At 43.1% G+C, this 19451-nt stretch overlaps 1 protein-coding gene and 1 long non-coding RNA gene across 6 annotated transcripts in view; one reads left to right on the top strand and one right to left on the bottom strand.

Annotated features, from left to right (window-relative positions):
* LOC138844329 (uncharacterized) overlaps positions 1–19236 on the top strand; it is a 22848-nt gene extending 3612 nt beyond the window's left edge. Inside the window, exons 2-3 of the long non-coding RNA XR_011379988.1 lie at positions 12390–12474; positions 18842–19236. This is a non-coding gene — a long non-coding RNA (uncharacterized lncRNA). The remainder of the gene's footprint in view (positions 1–12389; positions 12475–18841) is intronic.
* The window catches only part of MCM8 (minichromosome maintenance 8 homologous recombination repair factor), a 55730-nt gene continuing 37810 nt past the window's right edge, over positions 1532–19451 (bottom strand). For 3 of the 5 annotated variants that reach the window (XM_008256292.4, XM_008256293.4, XM_051846184.2), the window contains exons 15-19: positions 19232–19451; positions 18026–18235; positions 15761–15837; positions 12262–12451; positions 1532–11680 (exon numbers count right to left, since the gene is read on the bottom strand). In XM_008256292.4, the coding sequence (XP_008254514.2) occupies positions 11588–11680; positions 12262–12451; positions 15761–15837; positions 18026–18235; positions 19232–19451 (790 nt within the window). In that variant the 3' untranslated portion in view covers positions 1532–11587. Of the gene's footprint in view, positions 11681–12261; positions 12452–15206; positions 15291–15760; positions 15838–18025; positions 18236–19231 lie in introns of those variants that run through there. The other 2 variants (XR_011379987.1, XR_007919658.2) reach the window with 2 other exon arrangements.

Below are 19451 nucleotides of genomic sequence, written 5' to 3'. Positions count from 1 at the left end.
CTGATTGAGTGGCATCTACTGAAATTGACTCTTGGAAAAGAGATACTGGAGAGACAAAGATAGTAGATAACAGTGTGTCTTTCCTTAGGGAGTATGTATTTTGTTCGTTCACTTCATTTACATAGGATGTTATCTGTATCCATTTAAAACCCACTTAGACTTTTTTTTTGTTACATTTAAAATGTTCTATATTAAATTTAGATACATAAGAATTTTAAAAATCATCTTTTTCCTTAAGGTATGTTTCAATCTTTCCAATAAAATTGATTATATTGATCTGTTTAAAAAAAAAAAAAAGATAAATCTTCCATCTGTTGGTTCATTCCCTCAATTGCTGCAACAGCCAGGGCTGGGCAAGGCCAAAGCCAGGAGCTCCATCCAGATCTCCCACAAGGGTGCAGGGGCCCAAGCACTTGGGTCATCTTCTGCCACTTTCCCAGGCCATTAGCAGGGAGCTGGATGGGAAGTAGAGCATCATGGACACAAACCAGGGCTCATGAGATGCTGGCAACACACACAGCAGCTTAAGCTTAGTCCATGCACCTAGGAAAGGGAAAGTTCAGCTGAAACTGGACTTAACTGTAGATCTGAGCAGTGTATCGGGAGATTATCTTCAGTTTTCTATGCACATGCTAAATACTGATGAGAGAGAAAAACGTTTGTACTAGCAATGTAAAAAGAACGGGGCATGGCTCACTTGGTTAATCCTCTGCCTGAGGTGCCAGCATCCCATATGGGTGCCCGGTTCTAGTCCCAGTTGCTCCTCTTCCAGTCCAGCTCTCTGCTGTGGCCCAAGAGGGCAGTGGAGGATGGCCCAGGTGCTTGGGCCCCTGCACCCACACGGGAGACCAGGAGGAGGCACCTGGCTCCTGGCTTCGGATCGGTGCAGCGTGCCGGCCGTGGCGGCCATTTGGGGAGTGAACCAACGGAGGGAAGACCTTTCTGTCCAAAAAAAAAAAAGAACTTTTAAATTAAGCATCCTCATTCATAGATACAGGTTCCAGGAAACCCTGATTGGGGGAGGGGGGGGCGGGGAAGTGGGCAGAAGGAGCAAGGGGAAATGCCTACACCAGCGATGCAGCTTTGTCCTTATAGCCCCAGGAATAGGTGGGGGAGGCACTCCATTTGGCCCCAAAGTAAAAGAGGTTGGGGGTGTGGCTGGAGGGTTTGTAATGATTTTTGGACCCTGGAGAGCTGGACCACAGGGGGAAATGTAAACAACTTTGGTTGTCTGGCCCTTTAATTGATGGGTGCTAAATAAACAAATACAGAGGCCAGCATAGTGGCACAGGTTAAACCTCTCGGTCCCAGCTGCTCTGCTTCCAATCCAGCTCCCCTGCCAATGTGCCTGCGAAAGCAGCAGCAGAAGCGCTTGGGTCCATGCCACTGACATCACAGACCTGGATGGGGTTCTGGGCTACAGGCTTCAGCATGGCCCCACCCCTGCCTTTGTAGCCATTTGAGTGAACCAGTGTTACAGTCGAATTAGAGTTGAATTGCTCTTGCCACCCCAAAAACGCTCCAAGAGACCTTCTCTCATGTAATTAACAAAGGGTAAAGTTTATTGATGTTCCGACATGTCGGGGCCCCCGTCCCAGTACAGGCGAGCGGCCTCGAATAGTCTTGGGTTGGGGTTTTTATACACATTGAAACAAAGAAAATCAATCATTGCACAGAGCAGACAGTGGTATAGAGTAAATAATTGATACAAGTTAAGTGATTTTACAACCAGTTGATTTATGAATACAGGGAGTGATACCTAGGAATGCAGCCGAATGGCGATAAGGGACACATGGTGGAGTCAGGGGTCCAGGAGGCAGAGATATATGGTGACTTCTTCTATCTCACTTAGGTGAAACTGAGGTTACTGCTCACATTGGGGTAATTTACTGACTAATGGCTATGCAGAGCAAGTCTAACGAGGTCAGGAAAGTTCACCAGAGGAGGTTGGGGGGGAGCGGCTTTTAACTTTTTAACCCTTCATTCCCCACTCCTCTTAGGCCAGGGTCTCTAATCTTAGAGACCATCTGTTTCCCCTTCTCCGTGTGTTACATATTGTTGATGAATTACCATGAGTTTAACACTTTCAGCTAGGGAGACTTAGTGAACCACGACCCAAATCATCCCTGTTGCTGAAGTCTGTCCCACTGTCTTTTTTCTAAGCGTTTACGTAGTTGAGCCATGTTGTCCTTCGCCACCCCTGTCTTGTCTACATAGAAGCAGCATTCCTCCTTAAGGGCTGCGCATAACCCCCCCTCCTCTATGAAAATGAGATTCAACCCCCACCTGTTCTGCAATACTGAAATGCAGATACTGGGCTGTATCTGGGAGGTTGTGGAAGATTTGTCAGGCAGAAGGGGTGGGGATCTCCACCTGGCAGGTTATCAGGTAGAAGGGGGCAGGGCAGGATGCAAAGGCCGGGCTTCCAGTGAAACATTGTCAGGATGACTGAGGTGCAGATGCATATGCTGGACACATTAGGCCTTTATGTCACACACACATAAGCTCATAACTGACTTTCTGCCTAATATTTTCCCCTCAAGAGGTAATACCCAAAATTCTTCTTTGGGATTATGGATGGAGTTCCGTTTTCTGTAACTTCTTCGAAGCTGGCATGTGGGCGTCGAGGGGGGGGGGGTTTGGGTATTTCCTCTTGCTACCTGTCTTATGGTGTGCAACAGTGGCCTTGGAAAGACGGTGCCGCTCGGTCCAGAGGGCTGCTCAGGTCGTCCAGTGGAATGGGCTGGAAGCCTTGCCTGATGACCATTTGGAGTTTAACAGCTTTTAGTCTGTTAGAGACAAAACGAACAAGGGCATTAAAAACACACAGTGCAAAGAGAAGCATCAAGATTGCAGAAGTTATTGGACCAATGAGAGGAAACAGCCAGGATTTCCGTGACCAGATATCAGGCCAGAAATCCCAGCCCTGCTTTGCCTGGTCCTGGAGCTGTTTGGCTTTTTCCAGGAAAATTTGGATTTGTACCTGTCTAGTCTGATTGACCCAGAGACAACATTTTTTCTGGAACATGGCATAAATAGCTCCTGGAGCAGTAGTTAGCATGTTTAATTTTTTTTTTTTATAACCTTTTGTGACTTCACACACCCTCTTTAACTTACTTGAAACATTCCATTATTTCCATTCCAGTCTAGAGTAAACTAGCCATCAGGATTTTTACAAACCATGTCCTTTTCTTATTTAAAAAGCTCTTTTCTTTTTAACCCTTTTTATCAAGAACACTCTTTCCTTTTAAACCTTACTTACCAAGCACACATTTCTATCCTTGTGATGTTTTCTATAGAGCCTGGTTGGCTCTTTCTGCCTTACCGGAAGACTGAGGTCTCCATGCAGAGTGAAGATGCCTTACAAATCCCTTGTGTGATCTAGAGCTCTGGTTAAGGCAATCAGTTCTGCTAAATGAGCAAAAGTTCCTGGGGGCAGAGCATGCTGTAACTGTTGCATACCCTGAGAAGCAGGTCCAGTCTGACAAAGCTGCTTCCATCTATGAACCAAACTTCATCTGTGTTAGTCAGGGGACTGTCTCTTGGGTCCCTTTTGTTGGCATAGATTAAGTCTATAGTCTCAGTACAGGAGTGGAGGGGACCACTTTCCCCTGGAACTGGCAGGGAGAGCTTTTTAAGTTTAATACTATTGGATGGACTTTTAAGGCCTGGCTGGGTGTGTGAGGCCCAGACCTATCCATGGGGTGCTGTTAAGAGAATTGTAAGAGATGCAAATCTCCCTTAAGGGAGGCACCCTGTTGACTTGCATTACATGGCTGGACTAGGAGGAGAGCTGAATAGGAGGCTGACAGAAATAGGCAACTTGCATTTTACTGACCCTAGGCCATCCCCAATAGCAGTGGCTGGAGCTGGAAGCTGGGCAGAGCCAAAGGCTTTTTAGCTCGGGGCCACAGGGTCTGCGGTTCTGAACCAGGAGTCCTTCGACACCCAGGGCAGTTCCATGTCCAGTAGCCTTGCTCTTGGCAGAGTTGACAGAAGGCAGTCGCTGTTACAACAGCTGCTTGCCCAATGCCCTGGCTCCTTATGTCAGCAACAGGTGCCATTTGGGGTACATTGGCTTTGCTGGGTTTCCTTGACAGTGGATCACCGTGTAAAGCAGCCACTGATTGGCCTATTGCCCATCCTTATATCGCTCCTGCTGCTAGCTTGCTCCTCAATTTCCTGGTCTCTAATAAAGTGGACCAAGGAGGCAGCCTCTATGATGTCAGTCAAGGGGGTGCTCAACCCCGTCCCTGATTTTTGGAGTTTTTTTTTTTTTTTTTTTTTTTTTAATATCAGGGTGAGCTAAAAAACTATGGTCATGGGCAAATTCTGACACTTAGTATTTTCCTGCGAGTTAAGACCGTGCCCATGAGGAGAACTATGATCTTTTAGGTAAGATCAACTGTGGTGACCTGCTTGCATACTTTGAGGTCATCAGTACAACTTCCTATCTATCCCTCAATTTGGTTTAAAAGGGGAGTTCTGCCCATTTACCGCGTACACCAAAAAATCGATCTAACCTCTTATTATGGCTATGCTGTTTGGTCCTCTATACTGTGACCAGGCATTATTATAGAAATGGTCAGTCATAACTTCCCTTCTGGAAAAGAAAAGAGGAGAAGTGAGGCAGTGAGTCGGGTCTCTAGCCTGACTTTCTGGGCTTTCAGATTTAACCAGCGTTTAACCAGTGCTTACTGCGTAGCCTGACTTAGAGGAGAAATTGTGGCAGAGGTCTCTGCCATCCTTTGGCCTCCAGATATTTACCGTGTAGCCAGTGGGTTATGGGTCTGGGTTTTTGGGCTTTCACCGCGCAGCCTGTGGACACCAGAGACTTCCCGGGCTCCTGGAACCCAGCTCTCCAGCACCCGCTGCATAACCATCTCCCGTCGTCTCTAAGTCTCTTTTGGCACACTTTTTTTCTTTTTGGCTAGACCTTCATTTGATCTATATTTGAACTAGCAATGCCTGGTTGTTACACAATAAATTACTTAGGCAGAACATGAATTCTATGTCTCTTGTTGTCGGATAAACCAGAAATAAAAACCCTGAACATTAGAGTTAGTACACAATTATCATATAACTCAGAATAATTTAACAGAGTCAAAAAGAGCTTACAGGACCTAATTTTAGAAATGGCAGGGTAGCCGATTAAACAGACACTGTTAAAATAGACATTACAGTTTTTGTGAAAACAGATTTTAAGATTTATGATTTAGACTATTTTTAAACATTTTAAAACTTTTTATGACTTGTTTATACTTTTGGAAACTTTACACCCATAGTTACTTTTATATAGCCTTGAATTGTCATGTGTGGACAACCTATGAGAATACATGCTAACAAACTCAAACAGTCTCTCTTATCGAATTTGAGATGTTAAAAGTACACATAATACACTTTTCCAAGTTTTACTTAGTACTGATGTCTAGATGACTTAAGACATAGAGTTATTAATGAATACCATACCAGTATCTGAAATAGAAGTCAAAATTACATTTTCATGCTTTTAAGTAATATAAGGACAACACCTCCTGAGCAGCAAACATGGTCACTAGTGCATGGTTACAACTTTGAAAAGATCTTTATCATTAAAAGAAACAAGTTTAAAGCACATCAAAGACATGTAAAACTGAGCAAGCAAGCCACTGAGCAAACCGAAGGGCATTTGCATTATCTCAATTTTCTGAACCAATCTGCATTGGCTTACTTTAGTTAACAACATAAAGGCTTGTATACACAGAATTTACTCTTATTTTTATAAGACTATTTTAGCTGGAAAGCAAAAACATGAATACAGCATAGGTCTGACACCATTTATAACATTTTAATACATTTTACATAGTCTGAATTGACTCAAGCAACTGTTACTTTAACAAATTCAGAGTCTCATCCTTTGAGAGTTCCAGGGATCCGACTGGAAGCCCAAAGTTGGAAGACTCGATTTAGAATTTAAGCTGTCAGAGTCAAACCATTTAGCCAAAATTAGTACATTTTTGATCAGTTGGGTAATCACTCAAACATTAAAAACAGATAAACAACGTAGTCTCAGTACTACAAATAGAAAAACATGAAACCTTCAAGACAAATGAAACTCTTATCAGCTAAGTCAGGGACAGCAGCACAGAAAAGAGCTGATAAAAGCCCATTTACATTTTGGAATAACCTGTTAAGAATTTTTAAATTAAGACAACATTTTTAAAGTTTTTATTATACAGTTTAGAACAGTTGGTTCTGAATGGAATTTTCCCATAATGTGTCCCCCTTGGTTGTACAAAACAAGAGATAAAGACCTCCGGAACAGGCACTGATCTGGAGTGAGATTGCTTCGCCCGCCTGGTGAACACGGAGCTGCAGGTTACGGCCCATTTAGACTCTGTAGCTGCAGGGCCGTGGAGCCACAAACACATTTACACCACACACACGCTGTTTTCCATTGCAGACACCAGGCAGGTCCCTGGTAGAGGGGCAACAGAAGCCCCCCCTTCCGCACAAAGGCGGGCCTGAGTACTGAGTGCCCCAGGGTGACTTACCGGGTCCTGAAGTCCAGGAGATCCATCCATTTGCCCCATTTGGTCGGCCATGGGGAGTCAGTCTGGGGGGACGGGTATGGCTCGGGGAGTTAGGATCCTGAGGAATAAGTCAGGAGGCGCGCCTTCCCATCCTCCGCCTGCCATTCCTGGGCCCCAGCTGAGTCCTGCAGGTTGAGGCTCAAAGGGCCAGCTTTGTTTGAACACGCAGGGGGTTTCAGCACTTGTTAATGGCACAGCAGGGGTTTCCCTGCTGCCTGTGAAGGGAAAGTGGAGGGATCTGCTGGCCCCTGGGGAGCTGCTTCTCTTAGCCCCTCCTGTGGCCCCCGCTGCCGGCCCCACAGCCAGGGCCGGGCGGCTGGTAGGGAGGAGGGAAAATCAAATCTTCAGAGTCGCCCTGTAAAACAGAATAGAGCGGCGCCGAGGCTGAAGTCTTAGTTTGTTTTATCTGCTTTGCTGGGACGGTCCTGGACGACTAAAATCTGTTTTTTGAAGGTTGTTTCTGAGGGAGTAAAAGAGGCTTTAACCAGGAAAGGGAGTTTTTACCAGATCTTGCCAGACCAGGATGTCAAGGGTGCCCTTCAGGCGCCCACCCTACTTCAAAGGTAGGCCAATCTGCAGAACAAAGGGTGGTTAGTCTCCCTTTCTAAGAGTTGTCTAAATCCGTCCCATTGTCTGAATTTCAGAAAGGCAAATACAAATAGCCAAAAACAAACACCAAAGAGACTCACAAAAAGGCACTGAACAAAACAAAAAAGACAAAAATGGAACATCGGCCTCACGCCTGCGTAGCGACCCGCTTCGTTCCTACAGAGGTGGGGAGCCTGCCCCCCTACAGAGTCCCAGATGGGGTCCGAGAACCACACTGACACACAGACACAGATACGAATGCAAGTTCCGGAACCACTTCAGAACCTACAAATGCAGACTCCGGGACCACTTCAGAGTCTCGCGACTATGCCACACACAAACAGACAAACACAGACTCCGGAACCACATCAGAGTCCTGTGACAATGCCGACAATACAAATGCAAGTTCCGGAACCACATCAGAACCTACAAATGCAGACTCCGGGACCACATCAGAGTCTCGCGACTATGCCACACACAAACAAACAAACACAGACTCCGGAACCACATCAGAGTCCTGTGACAATGCCGACAATACAAATGCAAGTTCCGGAACCACATCAGAACCTACAAATGCAGACTCCGGGACCACATCAGAGTCTCGCGACTATGCCACACACAAACAAACAAACACAGACTCCGGAACCACATCAGAGTCCTGTGACAATGCCGACAATACAAATGCAAGTTCCGGAACCACATCAGAACCTACAAATGCAGACTCCGGGACCACATCAGAGTCTCGCGACTATGCCACACACAAACAGACAAACACAGACTCCGGAACCACATCAGAGTCCTGTGACAATGCCGACAATACAAATGCAAGTTCCGGAACCACATCAGAACCTACAAATGCAGACTCCGGGACCACATCAGAGTCTCGCGACTATGCCACACACAAACAAACAAACACAGACTCCGGAACCACATCAGAGTCCTGTGACAATGCCGACAATACAAATGCAAGTTCCGGAACCACATCAGAACCTACAAATGCAGACTCCGGGACCACATCAGAGTCTCGCGACTATGCCACACACAAACAGACAAACACAGACTCCGGAACCACATCAGAGTCCTGTGACAATGCCGACAATACAAATGCAAGTTCCGGAACCACATCAGAACCTACAAATGCAGACTCCGGGACCACATCAGAGTCTCGCGACTATGCCACACACAAACAAACAAACACAGACTCCGGAACCACATCAGAGTCCTGTGACAATGCCGACAATACAAATGCAAGTTCCGGAACCACATCAGAACCTACAAATGCAGACTCCGGGACCACATCAGAGTCTCGCGACTATGCCACACACAAACAGACAAACACAGACTCCGGAACCACATCAGAGTCCTGTGACAATGCCGACAATACAAATGCAAGTTCCGGAACCACATCAGAACCTACAAATGCAGACTCCGGGACCACATCAGAGTCCTGTGACAATGCCGGCAACACAAAATGTGAGTCTGAAAACAGTTTATGCAATAGAAGTAAAACCTGAAAGACAAAGGGTGAATACTGATGCTGGCACCGAATTCCCGACCGCGGGAATTCCAGATGGGAGTTTCGCTGAGCGTCCTCAGTCTCCCGGTCCTCCCGAGGCGTCCCTCGAGGCTGTAGCGTTGTGGCTTCCAGGCACGTCTGCCACCCAACGTCTACCGTGCCAGCCCGAAACAGCTTCAGGCCTGAACCAGATACAGAAACAGAAATGCACGTGCACAGAGTCCCTATCCTTTAGGCGCCTTTACTTACCCCGAGAGATGTCCGTTGGAGACGTCCGTGGGCAGCAGAGCCATCTCGGTGGAACCTCCATATGTTACAGTCGAATTAGAGTTGAATTGCTCTTGCCACCCCAAAAACGCTCCAAGAGACCTTCTCTCATGTAATTAACAAAGGGTAAAGTTTATTGATGTTCCGACATGTCGGGGCCCCCGTCCCAGTACAGGCGAGCGGCCTCGAATAGTCTTGGGTTGGGGTTTTTATACACATTGAAACAAAGAAAATCAATCATTGCACAGAGCAGACAGTGGTATAGAGTAAATAATTGATACAAGTTAAGTGATTTTACAACCAGTTGATTTATGAATACAGGGAGTGATACCTAGGAATGCAGCCGAATGGCGATAAGGGACACATGGTGGAGTCAGGGGTCCAGGAGGCAGAGATATATGGTGACTTCTTCTATCTCACTTAGGTGAAACTGAGGTTACTGCTCACATTGGGGTAATTTACTGACTAATGGCTATGCAGAGCAAGTCTAACGAGGTCAGGAAAGTTCACCAGAGGAGGTTGGGGGGGAGCGGCTTTTAACTTTTTAACCCTTCACCAGAAGATGGAAAATCTTTCTGTCTCTCCCTCTGTCACTCTTTCAAATTAAAGATAAATCTTAAAAACAAAAATACAAATCTAAGGAAACATGAATAGTTTCTAATTTGGGTTTGTAGCTTCTATAACTTTATATAATACCATTAACCTTTTAGTCTTTGTTTTCTTTGAAAAGAAGCATTAGTATACATTCTTTTCTCATGTCTACACATTATCTAGTTGATAATATCTGTTTTTATGTAAAAATGTGCTGATAAATCTATTTATATATTTAAAATATACATAAATTTGAGAGAGAGAGACACAGATAGAAAATAACTATACTGGTTTACTGTCCAAATCCCCAGATGGTCCAGGCTGGGCTATGCTGGGCTAAAACCAGAAGCCAGGAACTCCATTCAGGTCCCCCATATGAGTGACAAGGCTCCAACTAGTTGAGCCCTCACTGCTGCCTCCCGGTCCACATTAACAGGAGGCTGGAGTCAGGAGCCGGTCACAGGCATTGAACCCAGGCATTCCTGATGTGGGTATCTTAACCACTAAGACAAATGCTTACCTCGGCTTAAAATATGTTTTTGACACTCACCCTAACCTCAAGATAAAAACACTGGGGCTGGTGTGGTGGTGCAATGTGTTAAGCCAGCACTTGCCATCCTTGCATCCCCTGTTGGAGGGCCAGTTCAAGTCCTAGCTGTTCCACTTCCAACCTAGCTTCCCACTAATATGCCTAGGAAGGCAGAAGTACCAGGGTGGGTGAGAGAATAGGATGGAGTTCCTGGCTCCTGTCTTTGGCCTTGCACAGACCTGACTTTTGCAGCCATCTGGAGAATGAACCAGCAGATAGAAGTTCTGTCTGTCTTTGTTTCTCCCTATCTCTGTTGCTCTGCCTTTAAAAAAAATATAAACACATCATCTTATTTATACTAACATCTACCTTCTTTTTTTAAAATCAGGATTTAATATTTACATTGTGTTCTATAGCAATAATCTACACATTTATTTTAATTTTGACCTTATAAACACTCAATGTATACTGCCAGTTACTATTTTTAATTTTCTGTGGATTTTTTGGATTACTCAAAGTTGTGGTAGATTTTCAAGCAATGGTTCACATTCCTGGGCTCCTGTGTGTTTGCAAGTATGTCTTAGCTATATACATGACAGATTGGCTGGCAGCACAGTATCATTTGAATACTCTCACAAAATATGGGAAATTCTGGCTTTATTATCCTGCCTCCCTAAAGTAGAACTTGGAAAACTCTAGCATCCTGGGAAAGGGGCATATAAACAACCCAGCCTTCTTCAGTGTTAAGTTTCTATTTGAATTCTACAATTTAAGGAGGCTCCAGGAAGAATCCTCCTGTTGCTGTTCTGGTGTGGGCAGGGGTCTTCTTCCCAACCTGTGCAGAGGAAATGGTTCCTGAGGCGTGGCATCAGTGGGACATGGAGGCAAACACACTCCGGGTTCATCAGCCTTCTTCCAACTCTATGAGCCCATCAAAATTAGTCCAAAAAAGTCCTTCTCTTGCTTAATCAGTCAATTTTTATTGTTTGCAACCAAGCGTCTACAAACTATGACCTGTAGGCCAAATCGGGTCCCCTGTCTATTTAAATGATCTTAAAAAAAAAATCAACAGTATTTTTTATTCCCGACATGAAAATTTTATAAAATTCAAATTTAGTATCAAAAAATAAAGTTTTATTGGAACACAGACATGCTCATTTGTTTATCTATTGGCTGAATACTTATTCAGAGGGACATTTGATATGCAAAACTATGAAACAGTCATAAAAATCCAAGATAGGGTAAAATACAACTGTAGATAATTTATATTTATATAATTTATATAAAATAACTTACTTTTAATCTTTTGGAGAAATTGTAAAACATTAATATATGACTGTTACTTCTTAAATTAGCTGATTATATCTAACATCTTTTTCCTGTTAGAACAATTTACAGAACAGTATATATAGAGAGAGAGATACAGATACAGATATATTGATATAATTTTTTTTGCATATTCTTCATTATTGAGATGGCTTTAAACTAGAATTGAACCCAGGAGACCTTGACTGTAAAGTTCTTTTACGTAGTTTGAAGCTGGTAAACCTTTGGGCCCTTTTTCAAAAGATAACCCTGGTCATTTAGTGACCCAATAAAGTTTTCAAAATCAGCAACCTGGAAGAAAACATCAAAAGAGTTGGCTGTTAGTAATACAACAGAATAATGACTTTTAAAATTAATCTGCCTGACAATAATATGTAACTGTCAAATTTCTTGGGCAAATAAAATGATTGTACTTCTACCAACTGCCCAAATTTGAACTTTGAATTCTATTATACCAAAATAAATAAAAATTAAAAGCTTTAGTAGTCTTTTATATTTGTTTTAGCTTAGCTTAAAGACTAGCTTTTCCAATGAAGTGAATAATTTCCACTTAAACTGTTTTACATGAGTAAAGTGCTATTACACTGATTTTTCAGCAGAACTTTGAAGGAAAAGCAAGTGTAATCACATCCATTTAGCAGACAAAGAAACTTAAGTTCAGGCATTTACATGATCACTCCACAGGGATTATGGTCAGAAAAAAAAAAAAGAGACCAAGGCTAGCTGCAGTGCTGCCCTCTAGTTATCAAGATGAGGAAAAACCTGAGAAGAGGTTAGGTATGAAACTTAAAAGCTGTTTTTCTGTTTTACTATACATTAATAAAGATCTTCTGATAGAACCACCAAAAAATTCATTAAGTAGTTAATCATACCTGAATGTTTAGCTCTTTGGCAATCTGCCGGAGTTGATAAAATTGAAATAAATTATTGTAAGTTCTTTCAGCAATACTGTTGAGAGCAGAAATAAATCTTTTTGCTACTGATCTGTTGCTCATTCCAGAACCGTGCTGAGATCGCTCAAAATCTAGATTCCCAAATTCATCGGAGTAAGTTCCTAGCATGCTTAAGGGGAAAGGAAAAAAAAGGTACTCAATGTGCACAGTGGTAGAAATTCTTGTCTTGGGTTTCTAGTTTCTAGGATTTTAGAAGTTGCCATGAGTCTCACTTAGCAAAGATTTAAACGTGTTTATTGAGTGGCCACTCTGAAATTTACTATAATATGAATTATTTGTAGACAAACATATTATAAATAGTTACCATTTTTAAGAAACTAAATTTAAAAAGAGAAATGCATAAAAACACAAAGTTGATAAACTATAGTAACTGGAATTTTCGGGCCTGGGCCAGGCAGAAGCCAGGAGGCAGGAAGTCCATCCTGGGTGGCAAGGGGTCCAAGTACTTAGGCCATCTTCTGTGGCATTCCCAGGCACATTGGCAGAGTTGGATCGGAAGTGAAGCAGCTGGGACTAGAACCAGTGTTCAATATGGGATACAGCTTTGCAGGTGGTGGCTTTACCAGCTGAGCCACATCACCAGCTCTAGAACATACTTTTTGATTCATGAAAAAAAGACATTCTAAACATAGCAAATTTAGGCTTTACTGGATAGAGGTGTTCCCATCTAGTGCAGCATTTGGCAAATGAAAGGTGTTTACATACTCTAGGACTGAACAAAGCTTATGCTGACTTGCAGTGATGATAGTTAAATATTAAAGAATACACCATCACCTCCAATTCTCTTCTTTCTCTTATTTTCATATCATCAACCAAGGAAAGAAACATGCACTTCAGAGTTTTAACAACCAGTTAAAGATAAAATTAACCACATAGCAAAGTCCCTGCTGCATCCCATGTCAGAGTCCCTGAGTTTGAATTCTGGCTCTACTTCTGAGCCAGTTCCCTGGAAATGTGCACCCTGTACTTGGTAATGTTTTGCACTGCATATTATTGTATCATACTTTAATGTACTCAGGTTCTTGGGTCCATGCCCTAGTGGGAGACCCAGATTGAGTTCTAGGCTCCTGGCTTCTGTGGCTCAGCAGTAGCTGTGGCAGGCATTTGGGGAGTGAGCCAGTGGTTGGAGAATCTCTCTGTCTCCACCCTGCCCTTTGAAAATGAACTTTTGGGGTCAGCGTCGTGACGTAGTGGGTAAAGCCGCAACCTGCAGTGCCAGCATCCCATATGGGCACCTGTTCAAAAGTGCTCTGCTTCTGATCCAGCTCTCTGTTATGGCCTAAGAAAGCAGTGGAGGATGGCACAAGTCCTGCACCAGTGTGGGAAACCTGGAAGAAGCTCCTGGCTCCTGGCTTCAGATTGGCATAGCTCCAGCTGTTGTGGCCATTTGGGGGAGTGAACCATCAGATGAAAGATATCTCTCTCTCTCTGCCTCTGCTTCTCTGTAACTCTGCCTTTCAAATAAATAAATAAATCTTTAAAAAAAAAAAAAAAGAAAATGAACTTTTAAAAAAGACATGGAATGAAATCATTCTCTGTAATTCCCTGCCTATAAAATAAGAGATGATCTCACAGTCAGGCTAATGGGCAAAGATGTTACTTAATCAGCAATTAATTAATCAAATAAATACTGGTCCTTGATGGGTGATGGGTTTATAATTGGGAAGAAACCAAGTGCAATCCCTACCCTTAAAGAGCTCATAGGAATGATTTTAAAGGATTAAGAAAACTTCATTTTGTTCCTGGAATAGATGAGAGTCTAGATTAAAGAGAACACACTGTACAAACAGGAATACAAGTCATTCAAATAGGACTAGATGGAAGAGTATTTTCCTCTCTGAAACATATTGATGCCCTTACTTACGGCATATTTATTAACTATCATATGCTTATTTCTCATAAGAAAGTAGTCAAAAATGCTTAAAGTTAATAATAATAGGTAACATTTATCTTAATTATATACGATGGTTTATCCCATTTGATGCTCCCAGCAAATCTGTCCTATTCTTAGTCCCATATTACAAAGGAGGAAAGAAAGCCTTGGGAAGGTGAAGTTACCTGGCAGAAGCTACACCACTAATGAGCGGCTGAATTTGAGATCTGAATCCATGCTACATTGCTTTGGATTTGAAGAAAAATATGTAAAATATCTGAGCTACTGCTAGAAACACAAAAACCTCCCATGCTCTGACACCTTTAGAGTTGGCTCTGTGTTCTCCTGCTTCCTAGCATATTTTGAGCTTTAGGGGGAAGCCTACAGGAACTGTTAACTAATGGAAACATTTGGATTTTGAAAAACAACAGATAGGAGCCGGCGCTGTGGTACAGTGGGTTAAAGCCGTGGCATGCAGGGCTGGCATCCCATATGGGCACTGGTTCGAATCCTGACTGCTGCACTTCTGATCCAGTTCTCTGGTATGGCCTGGGAAAGCAGCAGAAGATGGTCCAAGTCCTTGGGCCCCTGTACCTGCATGGGAGACCTAGAAGAAGCTCCTGGCTTCAGATCAGCACAGCTGTGGCTGTTGTGGTCATTTGGGGAGTGAACCGGTGAACCGGTAGATGGAAGACTTTTCTCTCTCTCTACCTCTCTTTGAAACTCTTGTCTTTCAAATACATAAAATAAATCTTAAAAAAGAAAAAAAGAAAAACAATAGTTATGTGCTCTGCTAACCAGATGAGCTACATTACAGTTCAGATTTTTCTTGTTCAGCCCTCTGCTTCCCAGTTAAAATGCAGTTTTATATGTTGAAAACCACATTAAGGACAAATATTCAATGAAAGGAGATGGAAACTCTAAAATGAAAGTGTTAATGAATGAACAGTGATGACTAAGGTCAACTTTTCCCTCAGTACAGCACACTTACTGAGGCCCTACTGTGTGCCAGGTATGAGTCTGGGTCCTGGGTATACACTGGTAATCAGACAGGTAAGGTCCTGGCTCCTATTGGCTAAGGAGGGAAAGCATGTTAAATATTAATACACAGATAATTCACAATATAATCTCACTGTGTTTAACTGGGTTTTGATTCCTCCTAGGGAAATAATGCCAAGTAACTTTAATCCTGGGGAATCAAACTGTTCTCATTTTTTCTGAAAACTTCATAAAAGCCAATCCATACAAGCTGGTAATCTCATGTGAGAGCAATTTGCATTTACCTCTGAGACTTCTTTGTAGGGGGCTCAGAAGTAAACTGATGGCAACTTGGAGTAGCAGTAGATACAAATACAAACAGGAAATATCTGAGAGCTGCTCTTGGGGGAAAATCACATGGTTTTACACAGAAATATTTAAGAAATACTTTAAACCAAGAATGTATTGTCTGTGTCAAGGAAAGTAAGTGACATAATAGGCTAAATATAAATTTGGTTGAAATAATTTGAGATGGAAAGATAACAGCATGTAAAATTTTAATCTTACCTGTATTTCATAATCTCAACTATATCCTCAGCATCTTCTTTGGTCGCTTCCTCTCTCAATTCCAGCCTTGCTCGTGCCTTTGAAAGTAAACAACCATTTTCAGATAATAAAAGATAAACATGTTCCCAAACTAATTTTATCTATTCATTTTACACAAAAACCGGTTTTTAGAGGAAGGAGGGTATATATCAAAAGTCAGAATTTGAAAATGAGTATAAAAAGAATGACTTGGGGCCAGTGCTGTTTGTAGCAGATAAAGCCATGGCCTGAAGCGCCAGCATCCATTTGGGCACTGGTTCGAGTCCCAGCTGCTTCACTTCCGATCCAGCTCTCTACTATGGCCTGGAAGGTGGTGGAGGATGGCCCAAGTCCTTGGGCTCCTGCACCCACGTGGGAGATCCGGAAGAAGCTCATGGCTCCTGGGTTAGGACTGGCCCAGCTCTGGCCATTGTGGCTATTTGGGGAGTGAACCAGTGGATGGAAGATATTTCTCTCTCTCTCTCTTTCTGCCTCTGCCTCTCTGTAACTCTGCCTTTAAAATAAATATATATATATATATATATATGTGTATATATATATATACACACAGAATGACTTACAGATAAAACGTTTTCTTTTTAACAGAGAAAGGAGAGAGAGAGAATGAAAATGAGAGTGAGATTGAGAGGTCTTCCATCCACTGGTTCACTCCCCAGATGGCCACAACAGCTGGGGCTGGGCAGGGCCAGGCGATTCATCTGAGTCTCCCACATGGGTTGGCTGGGGGGCCCATCACTTAGGCCATTTTTCTACTGCTGTTCCCAGGCCATTAGCAGGGAGCTAGATCAGAAGTGGATCAGTCAGGACTCGAATTGGCACCCACATGGGATGCCGGCATCACAAGGTAGCAGCTTTACCCACTATGCCACAATTTGGGCCCAATAAAACTTTTTTATCTACTAACATTTTTGAGAGTTTTCATTTCAGATTGGATTATGTTTTTTTTTTTCCTTGCCTTTAATTTGTAGGAAAGCATGCCTGGCCAATTTGTTAAAACAAGAAAAATGCATAAATTCTGATCCAGCTAATTTTTAAAAAAATTTATTTGAGGCAGGGAGAGAGAGAAGCATTTCCATCTACCAAAGCCATGAATGATGAACCAAATCCAGGTCTCTGACATGGGTGACAGGGACCAACCTGTGCTACCACCTGTGCTGTCACCTGCTGTCTCCCAGGGTGCACATTTTCAGGAAGTTAGAATTAGCAACAGAGCCAGTTCTTACCCAGGGCATCCCATGAGGCATCTTAATCATTAGGCCAAATGCCTGCTCCTCATCCAACTAATTTTTTTTAAACATTTATTTGAAAGAGTTACACAAAGATGGGGGGGGGATTGGTCTTCATCTGTTGGTTCACTCCCAAAATGGCCCCAAATGCCAGCACTGGGCCACACCAAAGCCAGGAACCAGGAGCTTCTTCTGGGTTTCTTTCATGGGAGCCAGGGGTCCAAACACTTGGGCCATCTTCTGCTATTTTTCCTAGGCCATTAGCAGGGAGCTAATGGAGTAGCCAGGACATGAACCAGTGTGTGTATGGGATTCTGGTGTCACAGGCTAGGGCACAGCACTGCCTCCTAACCCCCAGCTATTTTTAACAGCCAGAGTCGCCTTAGCGTTCCACAGGGATGAAGAGACTACTGCTGTTAAACAAACCCACTTGCTTCCAGGAAGGCAGCCAGTAACGCTCAAGTGCTTGAGTCTCTGCCACTCATGTGCGAGGCCTGGATTTACATCTGGACTTTTGGTCTCTGCCTATTCCAGTGCTGGCTTTGTGGGTGTTTGGAGAGTGAACCAGTGGATAGAAGATCTGACTGTTTCTCTGTATGTTTCTCTTTCAAATAAAATGAAAATTAAAAAAAACTTAAATGCTTGTTAACCTTACACCTGGTATGTAATCAAATCAAATATTCAAGACATTTGACATGTTCAATGTTCCCATATGCTGAATACCCTCACTGACCTACCACTCTTCAGAAGCTTAGGAATCTCCTAAGTGTCATTAAAAATAAAATAAAAGGCTGCAGGGTGAGTAACTGGCCTTGTGCATAGAAAGTAGCTATACTTTGACATGTTACCTGTATGACCAAATCTTTGAAAACTTTTACTCATCCATTTCTAATGTCTTTTAGTAGGAAGAAAAACCAAGTCAATTATGCAGGAAATGGTACAAAAGAGAAATACTGCACATCATCCCTTTTAAGTCCCAAAAGCATGAACATAAAGAAACCTCTGTTAGACGAATCAAAGATTCTAGCTGCCTGGTAGTGATTGGCGAGCTGTTTAACCGCTGGCTCTGTTTCCGGAGCTCAAGGTAAAAATCTTGAAGAACTTGAGCAGCTTCTGTGGATAGCCTTGGGTGGACATACTGCCGTGCGTAGCCAACATACTTTCTTAGTAGCTGGTGGGGAATAGGATCAATTGCTTCTCCAGGAAACACCTAAAGCATGATAAAAGAAGTTACAAGGATAAGCATAAAATACAATTTTTATATTTATCTCATCAAATCTTTTTTTTTTTTTTTTTTTGACAGGCAGAGTTAGACAGTGAGAGAGAGAGAGAGATACAGAGACAGAGACAGAGACAGAGAGAAAGGTCTTCCTTTCCGTTGGTTCACCCCCCAAATGGCCGCTTCGGCTGGCGCGCTGCGGCCAGCGTGTTGCACTGATCTGAAGCCAGGAGCCAGGTGCTTCCTCCTGGTCTCTCATGCGGGTGCAGGGCCCAAGCACTTGGGCCATCCTCCACTGCCTTCCCGGGCCACAGCAGAGAGCTAGACTGGAAGAGGAGCAACTGGGACAGAATCCAGCGCCCCAACCAGGACTAGAACCCAGGGTGCCAGTGCCGCAGGTGGAGGATTAGCCTAGTGAGCCATGGCGCCGGCCTATCTCATCAATTCTAAGACTGTCCAAATAAACCAAGCACTGCAGTTGTAGCTCTCATTCTAGTTAATTTAATTATTTCAAGTTAAGTTTACATACACTAGTATCATAACACAAAAGGTTTTCATATGAGTTTTAAAAAATTTTTTTATTTACTTATTTGAAAGGCAGAGACACAGAGACAAAGAACTTCCATTCACTGCTTCACTCTCCAAGGCTTACAAGAACCAAGGCTGGGCCAAGCCAAAGCCAGGAGGCAAGAACTCAGTCTGAGTTCCACCAAGTGGGTGAAAGGGACCCAAGTATTTGAGACATCATCTTTGGCCCCCCAAGCTGTGCACTGACAGGAAGCTGAAAATTGAAAGCAGAGACAGGACTCGAACCCAGGCACTCTGGATGGGAAAGAGGTGTCCCAAGTAGCATCTTCACCACTGCACCAAATGCCTGCCCTGTTATGAAAATTTATATACTACAGTTCTACCACAATAAATCACACATTGAACTCTGACATTCAAACAGAATCAAAAAGAGTGATTAAAAGAAAGAAACATGTATACCTTTAGTCTTTCTGATAATGGCTTCTCAGGAATGACTTCGAGTACAGAAGTGTTTGAATCTTGACTGTTCATACGAGCTACTGTGGCACCGCTAACAGTTTTCTGCTTTCCAGCTCTTATTGCAATCACATGTTCGGAGAGCAAGTGATCATGGTGCTCATTTGGAGTGTCTAACAGGATAAAGACCAAGTCAAATCTGGACAATAGGGCACTCCCCATT

The sequence above is a fragment of the Oryctolagus cuniculus genome, chromosome 11, assembly GCF_964237555.1.
Source record: "Oryctolagus cuniculus chromosome 11, mOryCun1.1, whole genome shotgun sequence".
NCBI classification, from domain to species: Eukaryota; Metazoa; Chordata; class Mammalia; order Lagomorpha; family Leporidae; genus Oryctolagus; species Oryctolagus cuniculus.
This window is presented reverse-complemented; position numbering and strand designations above follow the sequence as displayed.